Source organism: Physcomitrium patens, chromosome 17 (assembly GCF_059467195.1).
Source record: "Physcomitrium patens ecotype Gransden chromosome 17, ASM5946719v1, whole genome shotgun sequence".
NCBI classification, from domain to species: domain Eukaryota; kingdom Viridiplantae; phylum Streptophyta; class Bryopsida; order Funariales; family Funariaceae; genus Physcomitrium; species Physcomitrium patens.
In genome coordinates this window covers 15,445,843-15,467,695 of record NC_143426.1, presented here as the reverse complement: position 1 = coordinate 15,467,695, position 21,853 = coordinate 15,445,843, and the positions used below count along the sequence as shown (strand labels likewise).

The 21,853-nt window shown below is 40.6% G+C and overlaps 4 protein-coding genes across 13 annotated transcripts; 3 read left to right on the top strand and 1 right to left on the bottom strand.

Annotated features, from left to right (window-relative positions):
• Positions 1–36: 36 nt before the first annotated feature.
• LOC112294202 (pentatricopeptide repeat-containing protein At3g12770) lies at positions 37–3,768 on the bottom strand. Of its 3 annotated transcripts, none has more exons than XM_024544444.3 (3): positions 3,569–3,768; positions 3,189–3,268; positions 37–2,958 (listed from the first exon to the last, which is right to left on the bottom strand). In XM_024544444.3, the coding sequence occupies exons 2-3, from the start codon at positions 3,197–3,199 to the stop codon at positions 300–302; spliced, it is 2,670 nt and encodes an 889-aa protein (XP_024400212.1). In that variant the 5' UTR covers positions 3,200–3,268; positions 3,569–3,768; the 3' UTR covers positions 37–299. The 3 variants fall into 3 exon arrangements, with proteins under 3 accessions (XP_024400212.1, XP_024400211.1, XP_024400210.1); XM_024544443.3 differs by having other exon boundaries at positions 37–2,961; positions 3,569–3,745; XM_024544442.3 differs by having other exon boundaries at positions 37–3,072; positions 3,569–3,722.
• Positions 3,769–6,188: 2,420 nt separating this feature from the next.
• On the top strand, positions 6,189–9,245 carry LOC112294205 (syntaxin-61). Its single transcript, XM_024544447.3, has 7 exons — positions 6,189–6,786; positions 6,902–7,015; positions 7,777–7,890; positions 8,031–8,200; positions 8,423–8,513; positions 8,682–8,747; positions 8,972–9,245. The coding sequence occupies exons 1-7, from the start codon at positions 6,736–6,738 to the stop codon at positions 9,080–9,082; spliced, it is 717 nt and encodes a 238-aa protein (XP_024400215.1). The 5' UTR covers positions 6,189–6,735; the 3' UTR covers positions 9,083–9,245.
• Positions 9,246–10,851: 1,606 nt separating this feature from the next.
• On the top strand, positions 10,852–16,011 carry LOC112294201 (GATA transcription factor 24). 6 transcript variants are annotated; one of them, XM_090243915.1, is made up of 9 exons: positions 10,852–11,222; positions 12,547–13,235; positions 13,495–13,581; positions 13,786–13,919; positions 14,140–14,271; positions 14,449–14,554; positions 14,680–14,757; positions 15,000–15,071; positions 15,312–16,011. In XM_090243915.1, the coding sequence occupies exons 2-9, from the start codon at positions 12,765–12,767 to the stop codon at positions 15,408–15,410; spliced, it is 1,179 nt and encodes a 392-aa protein (XP_090100041.1). In that variant the 5' UTR covers positions 10,852–11,222; positions 12,547–12,764; the 3' UTR covers positions 15,411–16,011. The 6 variants fall into 6 exon arrangements, with proteins under 6 accessions (XP_090100041.1, XP_024400208.1, XP_024400206.1 ...); XM_024544440.3 differs by having other exon boundaries at positions 10,854–11,178; positions 14,993–15,071; XM_024544438.3 differs by having other exon boundaries at positions 10,872–11,178.
• A 2,573-nt stretch (positions 16,012–18,584) lies between these two features.
• LOC112294774 (outer envelope pore protein 16, chloroplastic) lies at positions 18,585–20,766 on the top strand. Of its 3 annotated transcripts, none has more exons than XM_024545593.3 (6): positions 18,585–18,635; positions 19,194–19,344; positions 19,617–19,668; positions 19,875–19,940; positions 20,187–20,254; positions 20,383–20,766. In XM_024545593.3, exons 2-6 carry the CDS (start codon positions 19,231–19,233, stop codon positions 20,524–20,526), a joined length of 444 nt encoding a protein of 147 aa, XP_024401361.1. In that variant the 5' UTR covers positions 18,585–18,635; positions 19,194–19,230; the 3' UTR covers positions 20,527–20,766. The 3 variants fall into 3 exon arrangements, with proteins under 3 accessions (XP_024401361.1, XP_024401362.1, XP_024401363.1); XM_024545594.3 differs by having other exon boundaries at positions 18,585–18,709; XM_024545595.3 differs by lacking the exon at positions 18,585–18,635 and adding an exon at positions 18,651–18,994.
• The last annotated feature ends 1,087 nt before the right edge of the window (positions 20,767–21,853 follow it).

Here is a 21,853-nt window from a genome sequence, read left to right as displayed (position 1 = left end):
TAAATGATCTAAACAATCAAATTGACTCTGATGGTATGCTGTACGTTTATGCTACATTTTATCTGGATAATTTTGGTATTTCATACGTGGAAGCTACTACTTCCACATTTACAGGTCATTATCACACTATGCTCCTTGCAATATCCAACTGCATTTCACTGTAAAGAAAGAGCAAATATGCATCACGCCAATGTAAGATCTGCATAAACAGCACTAACAGGGCAAGAAGCCCGTATCCTTGGAGAAAACGGCAAGAGACTCTCTGAAAATGCTTGAAAGAGTTAAAAGAATAGCTTCTGTTACCAAAAATCCCCACAAGAGCATGTTCCATTGTTGAAATAATGAAACCGGTTAGCATCTCTGGCGACGATTTCCCGCTTCCTAATCTTAGAGATGAACTTGGTTGCTGTGTGACAATCACCGCAGACACGAAGATTCTTCATGATACGAATAGGGGTCCCAGAAGGTGTTTTGAGTAAGCCATATGCAATGGCCAGCTTCTCACTGTGGTGACACAAGGCCTTCTCTTTCTGCACATCATCCACATCATGCAAGACAAACCTCATGTCTGGCGTGTATCCAGCCTCCTTCATTTCCTTTGTGAGCGTCTCAAGCTCAGCATGAATAGCATCTATTTCCGGGTGCGCGCAATCCTCAGCCACAAAAGTGTGTATTCTACCATCGATTTCTATTGAGCTTTCGCCACGGTCTTTCTTCAAGCCTCTGTCGTCCATCACTCTCCTCACCTTTGTGGAGTCATCCCATCGTCCAGCTTGCGCATAAATATTGGAAAGAGTTATGTACACGCTGGCGTAAGATGGCTCCAATTCAAGAATGTGATGGGCTGCCCGCTCGGCAAGCTGCACATTGTTATGGGACTTGCACGCACCAAGTAGAGCATGCCAAACTGAAATGTCTGGTTCGCAAGGCATGCTTTGAATGAACTCCTCTGCTTCTTGCAATCTTCCAGCTCGGCCAAGAAGATCAACCATGCAACCGTAATGTTGTTTCCTTGGCGTCATTTTAAAGTCCTCTTGCATCATGCGAAATATTTCGCGGCCCTCCTGCACAAGACCTGCACGACTACAAGCGGAAATTACAGCTGTGAGAGTGATTTCATTCGGAGAGACACGTTCTTTGAGCATGCGTTTAAAAAGGTCCACTGCTTCTAGACCGTCCCCGTGTTGACCATACCCAGCGAGCATGGCATTCCAAGCAACTGTATCGCGGTTTGACATCTTGTCAAACACAGTTCGAGCTTCAGCGACTTGACCACACTTGGAATACATTCCTATGAGAGATGTAGCAACAACGGTATCAGATTCAAGCCCCAGCTTCACGGCCTCAGCATGGACCAGCTTCCCTCTCTCCAACCCCGCGAGTGCCCCACAAGCTTCAAGTATCGTGATTACAGTTACTCTGTCTGGTTGAAACCCTTCTGCTTTCATGCTAGAAAGAAGCTCAAAAACCTTGACAATGTCTCCATTTTGAGCATATCCAGCTATCATTAAGTTCCAAGATACTACGTTCCGGGTCGGCATTTCACTAAACACTTTTTCTGCCGAAGAAAGATCTCCACACTTGATATACATGCTCAGAAATGAGGTCCAGGCAACTACGTTCTTATTTGCCATCTTGCTGAAAACCTGCTCTGCCTCATAAATACTGCCACATTTGGCGTACATGTTGAAAATTGCAGTCTGCAAAGACCTATCCAACTCGAAGCCCACTTTCGATAATTCTGCGTGAATTTGACGACCCTGTTCAAGAGCTCCGTGTGCAGTGCAAGCTCTTAAAATACTCATAAACGTTACTTTATTAGGAAATACACCTTCTCGTCGCATGCGTTCAAGAAGCTGGAAGACCTCGTCAATAGACTCCTTATCTTTGTAACCACTTTGTGCATATCCAGCAATCATGGCACTCCATGAAATAACATCTCGTTTGCTCATCCGATCAAAAATTTCCCGAGCTTCCTGGACACTGTTACACTTGCAATACATGGTGATCAACGCATTTGCCACAATCATGTCCGTCTCCAAACCTCTTTCGCTGATATGAGAATGGATCCTTCTTCCCCGATTTAAAGCCTCGGGTGTGTTACACGAATTGAGCAAACTTACAAACGTGACAGCATTCGGTGAGATCCCAGCCTGTAACATCTGCTCATACAGCTCAAATGCCTCATTTAACTTGCGATGCTGCGCATTCGCTTGTATAATTGCCGTCCATGAGACCACGTTACGTTCCGTCATCTTATGAAAAACTTCGCACGCGACGGAGATTTCTCCACACTTGGAATACATAGTGATTAGTGCAGTTGCCACTGCGACGTCAGTTTCCATCCCCATGGCCTTTACAATGGTATGAATTTTCCTACCCTTCTCCAGAATCGAATAGTTATTACAAGCTTTAAGGATACTTAAAAACGTAATCCTGTTGGGCTCGATGTTGGCATCTGTCATGCGTTCAAACGTGTCAAAAGCCTTAGCTGGGTGATTATTACCAGCGTAAGCAGCTATCATAGAACTCCAAGTAACCACGTCTCGCAGTGTCATCCTCCTGAAGACCTGCTCTGCACTGGCGACATCCTCAAATTTACTGTAAAAATTTATGAGACTATTACCAAGGTAAATATCAATTTCTACGCCAAGCTCATCCAACTGCTTGTGAACCATCTTTCCGTCTTCAAAACGCCTTGCTTTGGCACAATGCTCAATGACACATCCATAGGTGTTTGAATTCACTAGTAAGCCACGTTGCTTTATTATTCCAAGCAATTGAATAGCTTCCCTCAAACGCCCTGCCTTGCATAACCTCCAAACCTCCCCCCCACTTACAGATGTAGGGCCGTCTAGTTCCTTTCCTGTGGAGGCAAAACCATCGTTGTAAACGATGCTGGTCATTGCCCCAACATGGTAATTTTGAAGTACTTGTTTCCATCGCCGTAAGCCAAACCTTCTGTCATAAAAATCATAAAAACGCCATGACCTCTCATTAGAGGTTTCCGCGCTGCAATCTGAGTCGATTTCATACTGCTTGAGCCCAGCATGCAGTGCGTTTGGGAGCAATCTGATAAGCGTATCGATGTGCCGAAACCATCGACAAGAAATGGTTCAGAAATAAATGAAACTAAATGAATCTTCGAGAACCTAAAGGTCATAAGACATCCGAGAGACTGAGTGTACCTGGATAGCATAGCGCTCCACCGGGACGCCACCTCTTCGGTAGGTCAACAAAGATGAGCTGGCCACAACATAGTCCCCATCTGCATCGATAGACTATCTGAATCCTCAGAAAATCATCTCTAAAACCCTCGTACTCAACAATTCCTTAGCTAGGGTTGAAAGTATTGTGCCCATCTTAATCACCTTCGCAGTATCTCATTACAGCAAAATTCCGCTTCATAGATCACGTGCGAACATTACTCATGCAGAAAATTTGGGTCTGAAATCCCTTCTATATTTCCCACCAATCTGCAGAGAATAAATCACCCGTATAATTTCACTAAAGCCCCCAGCATACATTGGGGAAGAGTTCTCAGGAGTTCCGGAATCAAAGAACATACAATATCTGAAATGATCTCTGAAACACCTCTGAATGAGTAAGACTAATTGTAGGACGAATGACTTCATGATGCTCGCACATCGTTCCACCGATTCTGTCCCGGCCACCAACTGGGTCCAACCTCCGCCTTCCTCTCGTCGTCAGCAACGTCGCGCGGGCAGAATTGCGAAGTCTGCGTGACACCCCTTGTGCCCAGTATCGGAGGGGTCTTGTGCTTTTGTGCCCGGACTCAGAGGAGTCTTGTGCTCCTTCCCGAAGGGCTAACCCTAATCTCACAATTGCACTGTTGTCCGCCTTCGAAACTCCACACTATTGCTCGAGTGATGGCATAACTCCTATTGTGACCAATCCTCATCAATACAATTTTTTATCTATAGACTTGATCATATTGATATAGTAATTTTGTTTTATCTTTTATTCTTTTTTTACCTTCAAGTTTGTTGGAGAATATTCTTTTAAAACTTTGGTTAATTTTCATGTTCTTGTGTAATTACTTTAATTTTCAACTTTTTTATTCTGTTTTCATACAATAAATTCATTATAATTTAAAGATTTGAAGTGGATTTTCAACAACTTGGAAAGATTAATGAAAATAATTTAAATATGTTGTTGTAATTTTTTAAAAAACAAAAAAACAAAAAACAAACAAAAACAAAAACAACAACAATATGTAATTTGTATAGAAAATTGTTAATATTATATCCCCAATTGATATTGCTACACCCTACATGACCTCTTCATAGACAACTAGCTAATAATATGCTTCTTTATTTTGCTCATTTCTTTATTTTTTTCTTTTTTCTTTTAGAAAACGATGGTTGTTCAAAGAGAGACAATAAATATTTTATTTTTAAAAAATCAATAATTTATTTTATATTTTCCTCAAAAACTTTTTTATTTAAATTTGAATTATTTAATTTTATTGATTTTATTTTTGTTTGACTGCCAAAAACACAATAAACTTTTTTTTTATTTGCTCTATTTTTGGATTAATACTGGGATTAACTATTAGGCTATTAAACATGCCCTAAGTACAAAAACCTGCTTCTGGTCAGTTTAGAATGTGTAGAGATTACATAGGATGTAGCAATATCAATTGGAGATATAACATTAACAATTCTGTTTAAATATTAATTGATTTGATTTCTAAATAAATATATTATTTTAAAAACTAAAAATAATTTATCATTAAATTAATTTATGCTAATTTTATTTTTAAATTATATTTATGACAGTTTTGTTATGTCTAAAATTATATATATATATATATATATATATATATGTGTGTGTGTGTGTGTGTGTGTGTTTTAACTAATATAAAATATAATTTAACTATATTATTTTTTTTATTACCAAATAAATGAGTTGCTACTACTTCTTGTTGCAATAAATAATTACTAAGGGTTCAAGGTAAAAAATGTCTATAACTAAAGTTGATATAAGAATAATTTAAAGTTTTTTATAATTTGGTAGAGATATAATATTAGTAAGTGTACAAGAATTATTTAGAAATTTTAAAAATACTCTAGTGTGTGTGTGTGTATATACGTATATATATATATATATATATATAATCAAAACATCTATCAAATCAAGGACCAACTACTAATATCAATACTAAGATGGCATAAAGTATATATATTTAAGAATCAACTTTTTTTTTTAAAATGTAGATTTAACTTCTTCTTCTTTTTTATAAATTTTGTTATAATAGATTAGACAACAAACAGAAAATCAATTTATTTCCAAAATATAACTTACAAAAAAAATTTAGATAATTTTTGGACTTTTACATAAATTTTGGTATGAAAATTTAAATAAAAACCCTTTAACAAGACATGTTCTTTATCAAAAGACAATAAGATGTAATACATTTAGACAAAAACTTTAAAAAGAAGTTTTTGTAATTTGTAATGTTATTGGAGATGAGTACTACATCAAATAATATTTCAAATGTATTATTTGAAGGCAGTTATAGAAAGCAAAGTAATAACCAAATAACTATATAATTTAAAGTTTAAATATGAAATATTATCAATGACTCGAGAAAAACTCATTATCACCTTTGTATACACATAGAGCAGAGATTTAAGAAACACTTTTATAATATCTAAACCAAGTATATATTAAATTTATAAAATTAACATACAAGAGTAGAACACACAATCATCTTCAAATTCAAAATAACAAAATAAAAAATCTGAAAAAACATATGATAGTTCTTGAATGTGAATGAAAAGAAAATGATCTGTATATATATATATATATATATATATATATCAATATTAAACAAAAAAAATAAAAGTTAATGCACATATATAAATGTTTTCTATTAAAACAAAAGAAGAATTGAACATGATGGTAAGTTTTCAATAGATAAGTTATCTGGAAATAAATGCAAAAATTGAAAATAAATAAATAAATAAATATAAATATAAATATATGTATATATATAGAAAAGAATGTTAAATAGACCCATGCTTTTACTAAATAAACCCACCTCAGATGAAGAATATGGTAATCATAATGAATGTGGTTGGTTTGTATTGGTTGCAGATCCAATAGTGGGAAAATGAATGTAGAGGTCATTATTTTTTTCATGATGGTTAGGTCAATTTAGTAAAAACTTGGGTCTATTTAACATTCCCCATATATGAGCATTATAGTGTCCTTGCCAATGGTCCCTGCTAAAGTTAGTGGCCACAATCACCTCACCCTCTCCAACTCTGGTTGCGCTGTGGCCTTCACCTCTCGCAAGATCGATGCTCGTCTTGCTTCAAATCCATCGCCGATCCCTCCCCCGCGAGCAATCGTAAGAAGCAGGGCCGCTTTTCCCTTCGATTGTCGCAACTGGGTCGATCAACGCTGCGCTTGATGGCATGCAGGCTACCGCTGGGACTAAGCAGAGCCTTCAGTTCATCGGGAATGTGTGAGTTGTTGTGAGGGAGTAGTGCTTTCGCGGAAGAGCTATCGGGGATGATGTGCGTGTTATCTCGGTCGTAACACGACGACGACGGCGACTAGACAACAGCAGCAGCAGCATCGTCACTTGGGTACGATAGCACGGGCGTATAGAGGTTGGAGAAGATTGCAGAGGTGAGGGGGAAAATGGTGTGTTGAGCGGGTGGGGTAGAGGAGCAGAAGCGGCGTGGGGAGGCAGGGATCATCATGTCGGCGTTAGATCCCTTCTACCTCGTTCGTGAGGAGGTGCAAGACTCGGTATGGCATATGGGTTTTCTGATTTTTGCCCTCTTCGATCGTATTTGGCTACTAGGGCTTAGGAGAACGTTGTAGTAAGGAGGAATGTAAGATTTTTGTGTTTGGTTATGTTCAGGTGGTGAAGTTACAGGTCACATTGGGGAGGTGGGAGCAGTTACCTTCTTCTGCTGCGGAGCGCATTGTGCTGCATAAGGAACTTCTTTCTGGTTGCGAGAGTATCGAGTGGCAGGTTGTGCTTTTTGTCTAACATTTGCGATCTGTTGATAGCCCTCGGCTTGTTTTGTGGGTGGTTAGCAGGAATATGCCAACAGTGTCGATTGTTAGGTGCCATTTTCTCTAGTGCTAGCATCACCCCAGCGACGTTATGCCCTTCCTCGAGTTTAGCACATTAGATTTTCGATCTTGGCATGTGGCGTTGGGCTATAGTCTGAAATACCATGTGGTTATTGTTCGAGGATTCTCTTGAAAAACAGGAGTGGATCTATCTGCAGCAGTTTGCTGTGGAACAGAATGTGTGATCTTCTGATTCGTGGAATGCAGAGATGTAGTCTCGCCCGTCATGGAATGATATTTGAACATGTACTCGCTGTTACGATCTGACTTGTTCAGTAGCAAAAGTAATGATTAGAAGACCTCATAGTGATCAAATACAAAAATATTGCATTTTTATGACGATGTTTCTATGGGGGAGGTTGAAATCTGTGTGCCATTTGGTATGCTTTTCGTTTTTAGTCTTGTTTTCTATTTGTCAAAGAAATTTATGTAGATTCCATTGTTAGACAAAATTGGATTTGAGGATGTTAAGAACTTTCAAGAAATTTTAATCGATTCATTAGGGTGCTGGACTATAATTCCAGATGTTATTTAAGATGCAACACGCATCCAATGTCAATCCTACTTGTCATCCTGCTGTCGAATCGTCAGTGTCTGTAAGACAAGTTTTAGGTTTCTCTAGAAGTACTGAAAGTTAATGGCGTACAAAAATTTCAGGTGAACGAGTTGGATCGAGCAATCGGCGTCGCAGAAAGGGATCCAGCTCGATTTAGTGTTGATAGTGCTGAGATTGAGCGCCGCAAGAAATGGACTGCCTCTACGCGCAGCCAGGTTACTACTGTAGTTTTTAATAACTCCTATCTTTAGAGGTTGCATTTCTTCTTTTGCTCATATCTGTGATCCATTGCTCTATGTTTTCCGACATCAATAGTTCTCAATCTGGCTTTAATGTATCTTCCCAAATTCGACAGGTGCAGTCTATCGTGGAGAAGTTATCAGTTGTGGTGGAGAAGAACACTGAAGCAAGCAATGGTCAGATTAGTCGTCGAGAGTTGATGAGATTGGAGAACCAGTATCAACCCACTTCCAATCACGGAGTAGATGACGTCTATGAATCTGATCGACAGGCTCTCATTTTGAAGTGAGTTTCTACTGGTTTAGGACATGCATTCTCTGAGTGAAGCCTCTTGACAGCACAGTGAAACGGACCTGTATATAACATCATCGGTTGAACATTTGCTTGGATTCAGCCAATGCCTTACGTTATGTTATTTTTCCTTGCTCATGAATGCAATTCTAGTCACTTATGATGCGCACTTATATCTATGCTCTGTGTGCTTGTTCCCCCCTCCCCGTCCAACAGAGAGCAAGATGAAGACTTAGACGATTTAAGCGCAACTGTGGAGCGTTTGGGTGACGTTGGTCTCTCAATTCACGAAGAACTATCAGTGCAGGTGCTCCTCCCTCTCCCGAAGTCGTTTGATTTTACTCCATAACCATGCTGCCTATCTTTGTCTGGCTTCGATCCAAGTGCCTTTGCACACCTTTGTTGTCTTTGATACAAGTAACTCCATTGGAGTAATTCTTTATATTTAGGCCGCAAATTGTCATATATTTTGCAGGGACATCTCATGGACGAACTAACAAATGACATGGATAGCACTGCTAACCGACTTGACTTCGTTCAGGTAAACTACAATGTTTCTACGCCCAAGGTGCTAACATCCAATCCTTGATTTTCTTTCATGACCATTATTACTCATTATCATCTTAGATTATTGTAAGTTTTCGCTACCTACTAGCTGTCATGTATTTGAAACTTTACATGACAATTGTTGTGATAGTTCTGAGGTGATCGGTGAGCTGCTTTGAATTTCTCACTATTGACTTCGTTTAATTTGCAATTGTGCAGAAAAGAATTGCAGGAGTATTGAAGAAGGCAGGTTGGAAAGGACAAGTTATGACCATTGTATTTCTGGTGGTCCTCTTGCTAATTCTTACTCTTCTTGTATTTTCAGGTTAATCCCCGTCTTCGTGTCAGACGAGCATACCACAGTTGTAGTCCGTGGATGACGCTCATATTTGTAAATCGTTTAACCCTTAGTCATAAACTTCTAATTAAGAAACAAAATTGTTTCTGATGTCCTTATTTCCCAATCTTTCTGTAATACAGCCGTTCAATGGAATCACCGATGAAGAGCACAACCCGCTAAACCAGAACCAAATGATTTGGATTACTCTTCTCTTGTTTTTAAAGTCCTCCGATTCTCGCAGTGTTTGTGCTTTTACTTCTTTCTTGCTCCGCCAGTTCCTCAATTCTTCCACCTCAAGTTTCTCCAAATTTTGTTTTGGCTGCATGTATGCATGGCCACTTCTTGTAAAGTGTTTCTGGACACTTGGTCTTTCCCAGACAACAGTAATTTTCCGGATTACATGTTTGCATGAACACAGCTGCTTTCAGGCGCCCACTCCTCGAGACAACTCAAAGCTCTGAAGATGGTGAAGTCTCGAATCATCCCTCAGGCTTGAACTGGGATTCTGGAAGCTCTCGGAAGCTATCGTTTTTAGGAAGAGCATTGCTGCAAATATACGGAACCCAGTTGTAAAAACAAGGTAATGAATCGAGAACCACCCTTGCAACACTTTTTCACTTCCCCTTTTTTGGAAAGGCACTGGGATGTTGGCCTCGAGGATCGTTCGTGTGCCGGTCTTGTCCACAGCGGCTGCAATAGCTCTGCGTGAGAGAGACTGCCTTCTGCCCATTCAGGGTAATACATTGAACCCATATTACGCCACCAATCCATCTGAGCTATATCTTTGAATCACCCCAACTGAATGTGCCTGAGTAATATTTGTTGTTGCTTTTAATCCAGTTTTTCCTGTCATTTTGTTGTTTTTCTGTGTTTTTCTGTGTTTTTCAATTGTTTCTGTGTGTGTGTGTGTGTTTGTGTGGGTGAGTTTTTTTTTTTTTTTTTTTTTTTCTTTTCCCTTGATCACTAATATGTTTATGATTGTTTAACATTTGGAATTGCAATTATTTTAAACACTAATTTCAACACCAACAGATTACAAAAGTGAAATAATACTCGGTTTTAACTACTCGAGGAAACCAAAATGCTCAAAAAATGAAATTCATCTTGCTCTCACACAGGTACAGTAAATTTTAATGTGTGATTTCGTTAGACAGTTGAAAAAGCGAAATACTGAAGTAATTTTTTTTTAGACTAATGAGACATATCCCATGTGGTAATGAACTTCCTATGGTGTCACATTTTCATGTTTCTTTCAATCACCTCGAAATACTCTTTTCGAAAAAACAAGAATTCTCCTGATGAGAGAAATCAAGGAAAAGAAAGTCACAAACCTACAAATATTTTCTAGAAAAATTCACACTCTTTGTCAAATTTGGTGAACGAAAATGTGACATCAAAAATAGATTAAAATGATGAATGGTGTAACTTAAAAAACCTGTTTTCCCCCCCCACCCCAGAATAACAATTCCACTAGGAAATTTTACAAGCGTATGAATTTATAAACACCCATCCACGCAATTGTTCACATATTGTTTTTCTTGAAAAGACCCCACAAGCAGAAGTTTTTGTCATAACTGCAATTCCAGCCCTATGCCCGCCCGTCTGAGACCCATTACCGCCTGCTCCCAAGACCATCCATTACAACAAAACCCGACTCACTCTGAAAAAGCCGCAAACAAAGTAGCCACTCCAAAAAGTTACTGGGGTGGGGGGCGCTGGTGAGGAGGGATTGGAGAAACGGGGGGAGGGGGGATCTTCGGACCTCCGTCCCTGGCCTCCCCCTCGTCGCCCCGCCCTCGCCTCGTCTCGCCTCGCTTCGCTTCGCCGCGCCTGCTGCCTCGCAAACTTCCTTCCCTTCTGCGTTGCGAAATCCGTGTGCACAGCGACCTCTCTGCGTCCCGACCAAGTGTTGCAAATCATTACAGGCGTACTGAAGCGTTTGGTGTCGTGGGGGCTGCCAAGGAGCGTCGCATTGTGGACTGGGAGCACCGATTTGGACGTGGCTGGCACTTGCCCAGGGTGCCCGGGGGTGGGAGTGGAGCTGCCGTCGCGGTGCCGGCACAGGCTATGGCGGAGCAGAGTTGAGGTAACGGCTTTTTCTTCGCAAGCGAGAGAGGGATTTTTCGCGAGGTGAGTTGTTGTGATTGTGGAGTGTGGGCAATTTTTCGGGGGCGTGGTTGGCTCGTTGCAGTTGTGAAGAGGGCCTTCGTGGGGTTTTTTTTTGGATACATGTGTATATATTTTTTTTCTGTGTAGGGTTTGAAAGGATCGGAGACACGGTTAGAGCGATTTGAAGGTCGGAGGGGGGCTGTTTTGGGGGTTGTTTTGTGCAATTCGATGTCAGGACGTGAGCAGGAAGAATTCAGGACGTTGTTGTGTTTCTGAAATATGGCAGGGAGTGTGCTGTGCAATCATCGTGTAGTAGTTCGATCGAAGTTTTTTTTTTTTTTTTTTTTTTTCTTTTCTTTTCTTTTCTTTTCTTTTCTGTTCTTTCCGTTGTTTCATTTATTTTTGTTGGGGTTCCAAGTGCAGCTATGTTGGGTTGTCTAGGTTTGAGAGAAGGAGGTTGATGATTGCTAGTTCCAGAGAAATGGGCCACACGGGTTGGAAGGTTTACATGTGATGTGGTTTGTTTTTGCAATTCGAAGCGTTCTACGCGGCTGTTTATCGTTGGGGTTTGCAGAGTGAGCGTTTGTAGTTAGCCGGAATGTGGTTAAGAATGTTGCAATGTTACTGTCGCGATCTGCAGCTATGATGGGGATGCGGAAGGCATCTCCCGCGCGAAACAACTTGTATTAGTATAGCGTTAGGTCTATTTTAGGTCGCTGCATTGGGTCCCGGTGGGTAGTTAGTGCCGCGTTTTGAACACCGTGCGGACGTATTCTACTTCAGCTGCAGGACAGTGACGACTGTAGTTCTTGTTTTGTAGCCCTCTTCAACCGGACGATTAACTCGTTGGCGTACTTGTATGGATCATGCATCCGTTTATGGTGTGTTGTAGCTATTATATTTGACATGATCATGTCGCGTAACCTCCTGTTCAGTAGGCCTAGTTTGAGGTTTTTGCGGTATTGCCTCAAAAACCGTTTCATCTTGATTTTTTTTTTTTAATTTGTAGTTTCTTTTTCTTGTCAGTGTTTTATTCTGCAGTCGATATTAGTATATGCATACGACACAATATTCTGGCTCAAGTTTTTTGTTATATTACTCTCCCTCAAGATACATTTTGGTCGTAGATTGGTGATGGTAGGTCTTGTTTCTTGTGTATGAGCACGTGGTTGGATTGTTCGCTGCAAATTAGTTTGCTGTTTTGTTTGCATCTTTGTCGACGACGACGTCGGTAGTGTTTTACTACTGTTATGATTATAAGTTGTGTAAATTTGCTAATTGATAAATACTGCTATTAGGTCTTTCCCCCTCTCCTCTGATAAAGAAATCTCGCATTTTCTGATAGGTGGATGTACAGTCTTCATCCAAGGATGCAGATCTTTGTGTATCCAATGAGGAAATGATGTATGGAGAAGAGATTATGCCTAATGACGGTGCCTTCACGTTAGCCTGAGTTCTGGACACTACATGGTACTTCACATAAGGTGCTGAAGATTGGCTTCAGGGCTTTCTTTAGGTACTTTAGGAGGGCCCCTAGGTATTGAAAGCGCGTCTCGAAATTGAATGCGCACTGAGGAAGTAGATGTGGGAGGGATGTCAAACGCAGATCACCTTGTTCACGCCCAATCTCTCCAATTACATCACAATATTCACCAGCACAGTTTGAATCATGCATTAGGCCATGCCCAGCATGGCATGCATGAGATGCACGTGCATGGCCACGGTCATGGCGAAGCAGACGGACAGGGTAGGGTGGACCAACGAGTCCAAGGGCATTTAGAAGGGGATCACGTTCACGGTCATCACGGGCATGGAATGCATCGTGGTGAGGAGAATGCAGCCGGAGTGGAGGAGCATGATGATGATGCTGGAGATGAGGAAGGTCTAGATGAAGCTGACATGCATTCTGATGGTGGTGGTGGAAATCCGGGCGATCCTCCTGTTGCCCTAGCTGCACGAACCCAAGGCTCCACACAACTCACCTTATCTTATCAAGGCGAGGTCTACGTGTTTGATACCGTGCCACCAGAGAAGGTGAAGCATCACGCATTGCTTCCTTAATTCGCATGAAATACTTCTTGCTTAAATTCATGTGTTTTCATGTAGTGTGGACCAGATAATGCCACCCTATGTATACTGTGCTGTTCCGCATGATAATTGCTGCCTCTGCTCTCGTAGGATGTTTCGATTCCTGGATTTTGTGCATGTGTGTGCTTTTAAATTGCGCTTCATAACGGTGCTGAGAGGGTCTATGGAGTTAGACTGGTTAACTCTCTTAGTATGTTCATTACAGGTCCAGGCTGTGTTGCTTTTATTGGGTGGCCGCGAGATACCTCCAGGCATGTCGGGTGGGAATGTGTCTAGCCATCATCATCACAAGGTAAAGTTCTTGCTTTTTTTCCTATCGAACACAGTTACAGTATGTCCTTCTACAGGCATTTTTTTGGAGATGGTTTCCTTTTCCAGGTGTGCACGCGACATCTTGGTTTATGCGTTCGTATCGTATTAATCTTGGAAATCAGTTTCGAACTCCTAATCTTCATTTTGAGTTCTAAGAACGGATCTTGCGTCTTGAACGATTCAGGGAATGCCAGAGTTGCCTACAAGAATGAACATGCCCCAGCGGCTGGCATCATTGACAAGATTTCGGGAGAAGCGCAAAGAGCGGTGCTATGATAAGAAGATTCGTTATACTGTTCGCAAAGAAGTTGCCCAAAGGTAATATTTGTAGTTATCCGTGATGTTTGCATGATTTTTTTTTCTTTTCTTACGCATGTCGTATTCTTAACCAGTCGGAAATCAAGGAAGCGATCTGCCTTGTCTGAAGCTCTTTGCAGACAATGAAGTTGTTCCTGAATGATGTCATGAAAGTGCAGTGAGAATATAGTCCAATCTCTACAATATCTTTCTTATTAGGCGAACTTAAGACTTTGTACAGGATGCATCGTAAGAAAGGCCAGTTTGCGTCTTCACGACCAACTCAGGAAGAGGGCGCACCTGCTGCTAATTGGGATGGTACCCAAGCCTCCGGACAACTTTTAGGGCCAGGAGGAGTTCAGCCAGAAGTGATGTATGTGCTTCCTCTGGGTTGTTGTATACTCTTGTGCTTTACCTTTTGGTTTTCTTTATAGGAATTACCAGCTCCGTAAATCAGTTCTGAGGTGATGTCTTTGAGCCTGCGAATCGGTATTCCTGGGTTTGTTCGGATAAGAAGTATTATTCATTTTCCTGGTCTCTTTCTTTGCAGGTGCGTGCATTGTGGAATTGGAGAACGATCCACTCCAATGATGCGGCGAGGACCTGCGGGACCTCGGACGTTATGCAATGCCTGTGGTCTTATGTGGGCTAACAAGGTAAATATACTGAAAAAGTACGATAATTTCAGGAGTTATTTCTCACATACAAGCAGTTTAAAATGTACGTATCTGTTGGAGGACGTAAACAGAGTTTGACGCATCTTTTTCTCTGACATTAACAGGGTGTATTAAGGGACTTGTCCAAGAACCTACCACTCGCTGCCGGGGGGCAGCAGCAGCTCATGTTGCATCCACCGCAAGTAAGCACATTCACTGCTCTACAGGGAGATTAAGAATGTTCGTTTTAGTTTTAGCGTACTAGGATTCAAAGCGGTCCTTCTAATCTTCGTGCAAGCTTACTGAAATTGCAGCTTTTGTACCCAAATATTTCTGTTTGTGCTCTCATCTGGTATCACAATAGCTTAATTCGTTGTCAGCCTTTGTGGCTTGTGTGCATTAAGCTAAGGTGGGGGATTGGTGTGATGGTTTCTGGAGGGTACAGATCATTCTGGAGCAACAGCAGCACCAGATAGCGGGCTTGCAGCATAGTGTAGAAAATGTTTCTCGAGTGGTGGTAAGTTATGTACGCTCTTCTCATTTGCCTGGGTCTACGCTATTTATTGTTCCTAAACAACTGGTCGAGGTTATCCCGTGGTTATCCGATTTTTGGAAAGGAGAGTAGTCTGAGCTTAACAGCAAGTAGGATGATCTCTGTGCAATGTGGTGGCAGGTTAAGCTTTAACGAACCTCTCAAATCAACAGATGTCAGTTCATTATTCGTAGGTTTATTTTGTGATTTTCTGTTCATGCCCAGGATGTACAGATGGGAAGCCTACAAAGGGGAGTGGACGATCAGAAGAACATGGCAAGCATGGTAGCAGTTGGTGGAGGTCCTGTTGTTGCAGCTGGATAGCTCCCTCATGCTTGCCGTGCACTTCGAGCATCATCCTCATCCATTGATTGTATTTTTTACTTTTTTACCTTTTTACCTTTTTACTCCTTTATTTTGCTTTGTTGATGCCCATTGAAGTCTTGTGGGTGCTTGCCTGCGTGGGAAGTATGGCAGTGCACTAGCCGCTTGTTTCTCAACGTACAGAAGATTTGTGAGGGCTGACTTCTTTCTACCTCTCCCATATGTGGGAAATGCTTTCAAAGACATACTGCTCCTAGTTCTATCGCAAATTTCGGAATTTAGGAGCAATATCTATATATATATATATATATATATATATACACACACACATACATATATGTATATGGGGATAAGGTTGATGATAGCTGGGACTCTTGAGGATTTGCATTGCCGTCTATGAACTTCTCTTTCTCGGGCGCGTATCTAATTTTTGGTCGAAAGTAGGGGATTTAAGCTCTCCTTGGACGCATAGTGTTTTGGAACTCCCTTATGTATTTGGGCTTGTGCACTGGCCATGTTGCGGGAGTTCTTTCTCTTGATACCTATCATTTTATCACTGTTGAGGTTTGTTTAAATCAAAAAGTATTCCACACTGTGCAGACATCTTTGGTGAATCTTGAGTTCGTTTCGTTTCTAATACAATATACACTTCTGTGTGCTAAGACGATGTTCTTCACTCTCATATTCAGCTGCTTGATTTATGACCAAAATTACCCTTGTACTGGATTTTGAACAGCTTCGACCGTGGTCGCCTTATCTGCTGATTTCTTTGTCTCCCCTATTATCTGGAATGGTTACCGAATGCATTTGTAACCAGTTCCCGTTCCCTCATAATCAATGTTTGAGCATGAGGGAGAACCTTGTAATCAACCAGCAAGTGATTGGTATCAATGACATGCTCATCCTTCCCAGATTTGGTACTCAATTCTCACCACTCAGTTTGGTCAAACAGCCTTGCCCATAGTTCCTCGATTATCGTGTAAGTTCAATCATCATGCCACCAGCGTGGTGATCTGCGCAACAAGAGTGCTCACAACTTCACACACAAACAGACACCCCGAGGCTATTCTTCTATCCCTAGTCAATGGCTTTTTCAGGTTGGATGTAATGGGAACGTTTTGCTAAAGAGAGATCATTATGGTCGGTAGCACCTTTAGTCTTGTCCTCGAGCCATTTCGTAAAGCGCGTTCCTCTGCCTCGCTTTCAGATCATGAGATACGTCAGATTGGCTGCTGGACAGATCTCGAAACACACTCAAAGAAGGAAAGGTATGAATGATCGCAGTATTTACTGGGGACCGAGGAAAAAGAGGCAAATCAGACGCTGCGCTTCCTCATCTCCTTCGGAGGCACGGGTTCCCCATTTCACCCATTCGTTCATCACCCGGCCGGTTTCAGGCGTTCACACGTGTCGCATGGACACGGTCATGGGTGCCATCGTCCAAGTCACTGGCAGCTGCCCATTGGCCCCCACGATTACTTGGATTTTATCTTTTACCCCCGGCTGTGGTTTTTTCCATGTGTGTTTAGATGAATGCGCTTTCGTTTTGGATGAAAGTTTCATACATTATATTTACATCCTTTTCAAATGTCTGTTTGTCCGACTGTATTTATGTTTGTGTTGTTTGTTGATGCTTTACTTTTGTGACCAAGATTTTGGATATAAGTTAATGCCATCTAACGCTCTTATTTGTAAATATACAAATATAACTTTCTTACTTACGTATTTTTATTTTTATATATTTTTTTAATTGATAAGAGATCTTATTAGAATGATGCATGACAGTTTGCTTTCAACAATTATCGTATGATAAAAATTGATTCCAAGTGAGATTAAAATCACACAAAAACCCAACCATAGATTAAGTTTCTTAGAATAGTGCTGAGAGGTATTTTTTATAATTTTTTTTGAAAGAAAAGAAAAGAAAAAACCCCAATTCAAATTTTTATCTTGAGCTTTATTTCTTGACTAGGATGAGATGAAACAAAACTGAAAAACTTGAAATAATATAACATATGTATTAAGTCTCCTACATTTTTTTGAAACATAATTCAGAACATTCATTACCATTAAACCTTACGATTTCCTTGATGGAAGTACAAACTGTAATGGGCAGTGTTAAAAATCATACACATGGTGAGTTTAAATTAGTAACCTTGAATGACTGTTTTGTTAAAAAAAAAAACTCTTAGAATGAAACAACGTTGAATCAGGTGTCTTTATTCTCTCTCTCTCCCTCTCTCTCTCTCTCTCATTGTATATATGTATATGTGTATATCTGTGTATATATACAAATAGTGAGAAGACGAGAGGTACAGTACATTTATATTAAAAAAAAATCCAAATTTATAACTATTTCCCCAGAAGAGTTATTCATTTAGATAATAGTCTGCTTGCTACATTCATTAAAATATTTTGGAATTTTAAAAATGGAAAACATAATACTGTCAAAGTCGAAAAAACACACACACACACACACACATATATATATATATATATATATATATATATAATTGAAAAAAATAATAATAGGGGTAGGACAAGGTTTTCATTGAACACAATTCAATTGGATTTTGGGCATGAGAGGGGTTGGATTGCACTGCATGGATGAAAAACGAATGAAAGATGAATATCTATCCAATGCCAATCCCAACCCACACTAATAACAATATATCATGGCGAAGTGGATAAGGGACCACAGTCATCGGACCACGCTTTTCCACAAAAAGGATCATAACCCCCCCTCTCTCTCTCATTGGTGGAGAGCCATTAAAGTCCCCCCTCCCGCCCACTTCCATTCCGAAGCGTAATGTCGCATCCTACGTGGCACAGTCAACCAATGCCACCTGTACCTTTGGGATTCCGTTCACACGGGCAAGACTGTTTGCCTCCTCCTCATGTGTTCCCATCATCCTCGTCGTCGTCGTCGTAATTGTCCTCACTCACTTCGGCAAAGATATGTGGAGGAATTTCTCAGGCTTCCTTTGAGGTTTTTTGTATCCACGTCGGAAAAGCTGGGCATGGGGATGCGGTGAATGCCGCCGCTCACACTAATTCTACTCACAGCAGCGCAAGGGGGGCTTCACAAGTCTCGGTTTCACAGCCAGTGTGGTGGGGACCAGCCCATGCATACATATATACAAGTGTGGAGTCTCATCCTGCTACACTGGGTCTCCTCCACTTGTCTTGCTCCCCTTTGCATATCTCCTCTCTCACCCCTCAAAGGTGCAGCTCTCTCACCCCCATCTTGGTGCTCGCGTGTTTTTTGACTTGCTTAGCCTGTTTCGCTGCTCCTGCCGGTATTTTGTTGCCTCCTATCTGTTGCTTGTGGTTTTGAATCTGCTCGTGGGTTTCTTGCGTTGCACTTTGCACAAGCTCTTGAGTTGCCCCACTTCGAGTGCGTGTATCTATATATATATATATATATATATATATACTCGACAGTTTGGTGTATGCTTTCCTTTTGTTATGTTTTAGATGTGGGCTTGATGGGGGAGTTGCTCAAGCTTGGGAATGTGGTTTGAGAACTGGCCCTCCTTGAGTTGTATTTGGTGTTGTCGTCCTGCGTCCCAGCGTCCGCCTAGGTGGGATATCTTTTTAGTATATCTTTTCTCTAGGTTTTGGTTGCATTTGGTGTCGAGAAGGGTCCTTCGTTGATTTGCCTGGCTTTGGGTGAGACGCCGGGAGTTTCGCATGTTGAGATTTGACTGTAGGTCGAGCATTCTGAGTAGTGGAACTTGTAACTTTTTTTGATGGTTGATAGACTTTTGCGCATGTATACAGATATACCCTTCACACTTTAAGGAAATAAACAGGAAAAATGGTGCGATCGAGGTTCTCAGCTTCCGTGGAATCCCCGAAAGTGGATGTCATTGTGGACTTGGGTCATCCTCTTCTCAACTACTCCGTCGATGGGTTCCTCAAAGTTGGAGGGGTAAGTGTTACAGCCTTCAAGTCCCTTGGTGCTTTGCCTCACATTGCACGATGTTAATTCTTGATCAGAACTTGTTGTCAAATGTTAGATGTTTAATGTCGAAAGCTTTCTGAGGTAGCTGTAAGTTTAGATACGCACTGCCCAATGTTGGGCGCCATACATGTGCTCATTCATCATGCAAGGAAATGCAATGTCACCGTGTTTGAAAGGACACGTATTCGGCATCTGTTACTTCAGCATGAGAGTTTTATATCTGTTGTTGTCTCGTGTAGGTTGGGGCTGCCCATGCTGTCGTGCAAGATACATTCCGCATCTTGAAGAGCGGTATGCATTATCTGATCTGAATGTGATGAATACGGGATCTGTATCATCTGTAGCTTGTAACTAGTGACCCCTGTTGCTCATCCTTTTAGGTACTTGTTTCCAATTACATTAGCAGCGAATGCATTTGAGAAATGGCAGTGGTGAAAGACCCGGAGTCGATACCCTCATAGTTTTGACATTTGTGACATCTGTCTTTCTGAATGCAGAAGCATTAACTAAGAACGACTTGGAGAAGTTGGTCAAAAGGGCAGGCCGTGAGGGTCTCCAATGGGGTAAGAACCAACCAGTGTGTATGCCCAATCACCTCCCTAAAAGCATTTTACCAATATCTACAAGATCTCCACACTGTTCAAAGAAGTTTATTGCTCTTGTTGGGGTTTCTTTCACGTTCTTCGCTACCCGTGTACCTCCAAAAGCTCCACATGAACTATAGAGCACGAATGAGTCATCGGCCAACATCACCCCGATAGTGGCAGGAGCTAACTGTCGTTCGTTTGTTTTTATTGTGGCATGTGCAGGAACTGTAGCTGGTGTATACGCCGGAGTTGAATACTCCTTGGAGAAGTCTCGAGGAGTGCAGGACTGGGTATGTAATTGACCACTGACCCTCAGTCGGACACCGTCTTCAACATCTAGTGTATATTATGACTTACAATTCGAAGCAGTATTGAAGCATCTTCTTAACACTAACCTAAAGGTGTCACTGATTGGCAGAAAAATGCCGCCATCGGAGGTGCAGTGACGGGTGCTATCTTGTCCCTCACCGAAAGTGGTTTCACGAAGGACAAGATGTTGCAGCAGGCCATCACTGGTGGAGCTCTCGCAACAGCCTCTGAGTTCATCCGCAACTTGGTCTAAATTCGCTGAATTCACATTGTAGGAATTTTGTGCTGCTCTCTGTCGAAGGGATGGAGCCGAATTGAAGCACGGCTGATCAATATCACCGTGACCGAAGTATCGCTCCAATGTACCCTCTCAGATCAACAACCTGCCTTGAAGGTTGTGGATAAGTAGCTAGTCGAAATCTCTGCACCTTTAATGGCTGCTGCTGCAGTGGAAAGGTAATCGTTAAATACACGACATCTTCATTTTGTCTCATCGTTTCTTTACGCTTCATTACACGGTGTGGAAATCGTCTTCGGCTTGAGCCATTACTTTATTACAATGTGGCTAAATTGCCTGTAACAAGTATGTGTAAACCTCTTACGTGGCTGTTGAAAGTTTTATTTCATAATATGAAGAGTATGTACTTAGCATCATCATTTAAACGTAAATATGTCAGGATTATATTACATGTGTGGATATACTACATGTGTATACCTGAATGTATATATTCAGTCCGTTCTGACTAGAAACAACCGAACTAACTTCTCATAAATAGAAAGAAGAAAGTTTGAATTATAAAACTTTCTTAAGTATTGATCGAACAAATATTAACTAAATATGTCCAACTAATGCAGTGAGTGGATACATGTATTGTGACTACCTTTCATTTTATTCAGTAGAACATGAAGTGAATTACTTTAAGTAGCAAATATCAACAAGTTGTCTGGAAATTATATGTCTGTCAGCCTGGTGAACATCTTCCAGGCGACACCCTTGCATACACATATCAACAAAAAAGCACTAGTTTTTATTTTAAATTATATTTTTTTGATTAAATTCATTTTATACTTCACGTCAATTAATTTATTAATTGTATATACACACATATAACTATAAATAGTGTTTTTATTATTTAAAAAATCAATTTGACGAAGTCTTGCAAGGATAAAATTATTGACATAATGTGAAATTATATAATATAAATGAATAAGAGTATATCAAATCTTCGTATTAAAGTAGCAAATTATTGAAAATCATGATTTAAAATTAAAACTTTTTTTTTTTTTTTTTTTGTTTTTTTTGTTTTTTTTGTTTATTTTTTTTTACAGGGATATACATGTAGGGCAGAGCAGCACAAGAGGTGTTTGTGCTATAAATGGGAGGTGTCTTTCCTAGGATTTCCTTCTACTTAAAAAATATTATCATTTTTATGTTGTTATGAGAAAGGGTGTAAAATGCTACTAGAACAATCCAAGTTAAGATTATAATTTTAAGAAGGATTTTTGGGATTTTAGGATTATTGATACAAATATAATGTAATTATTGAGAATGTTTAGAAAGACACAAGAATAGTAGTAAG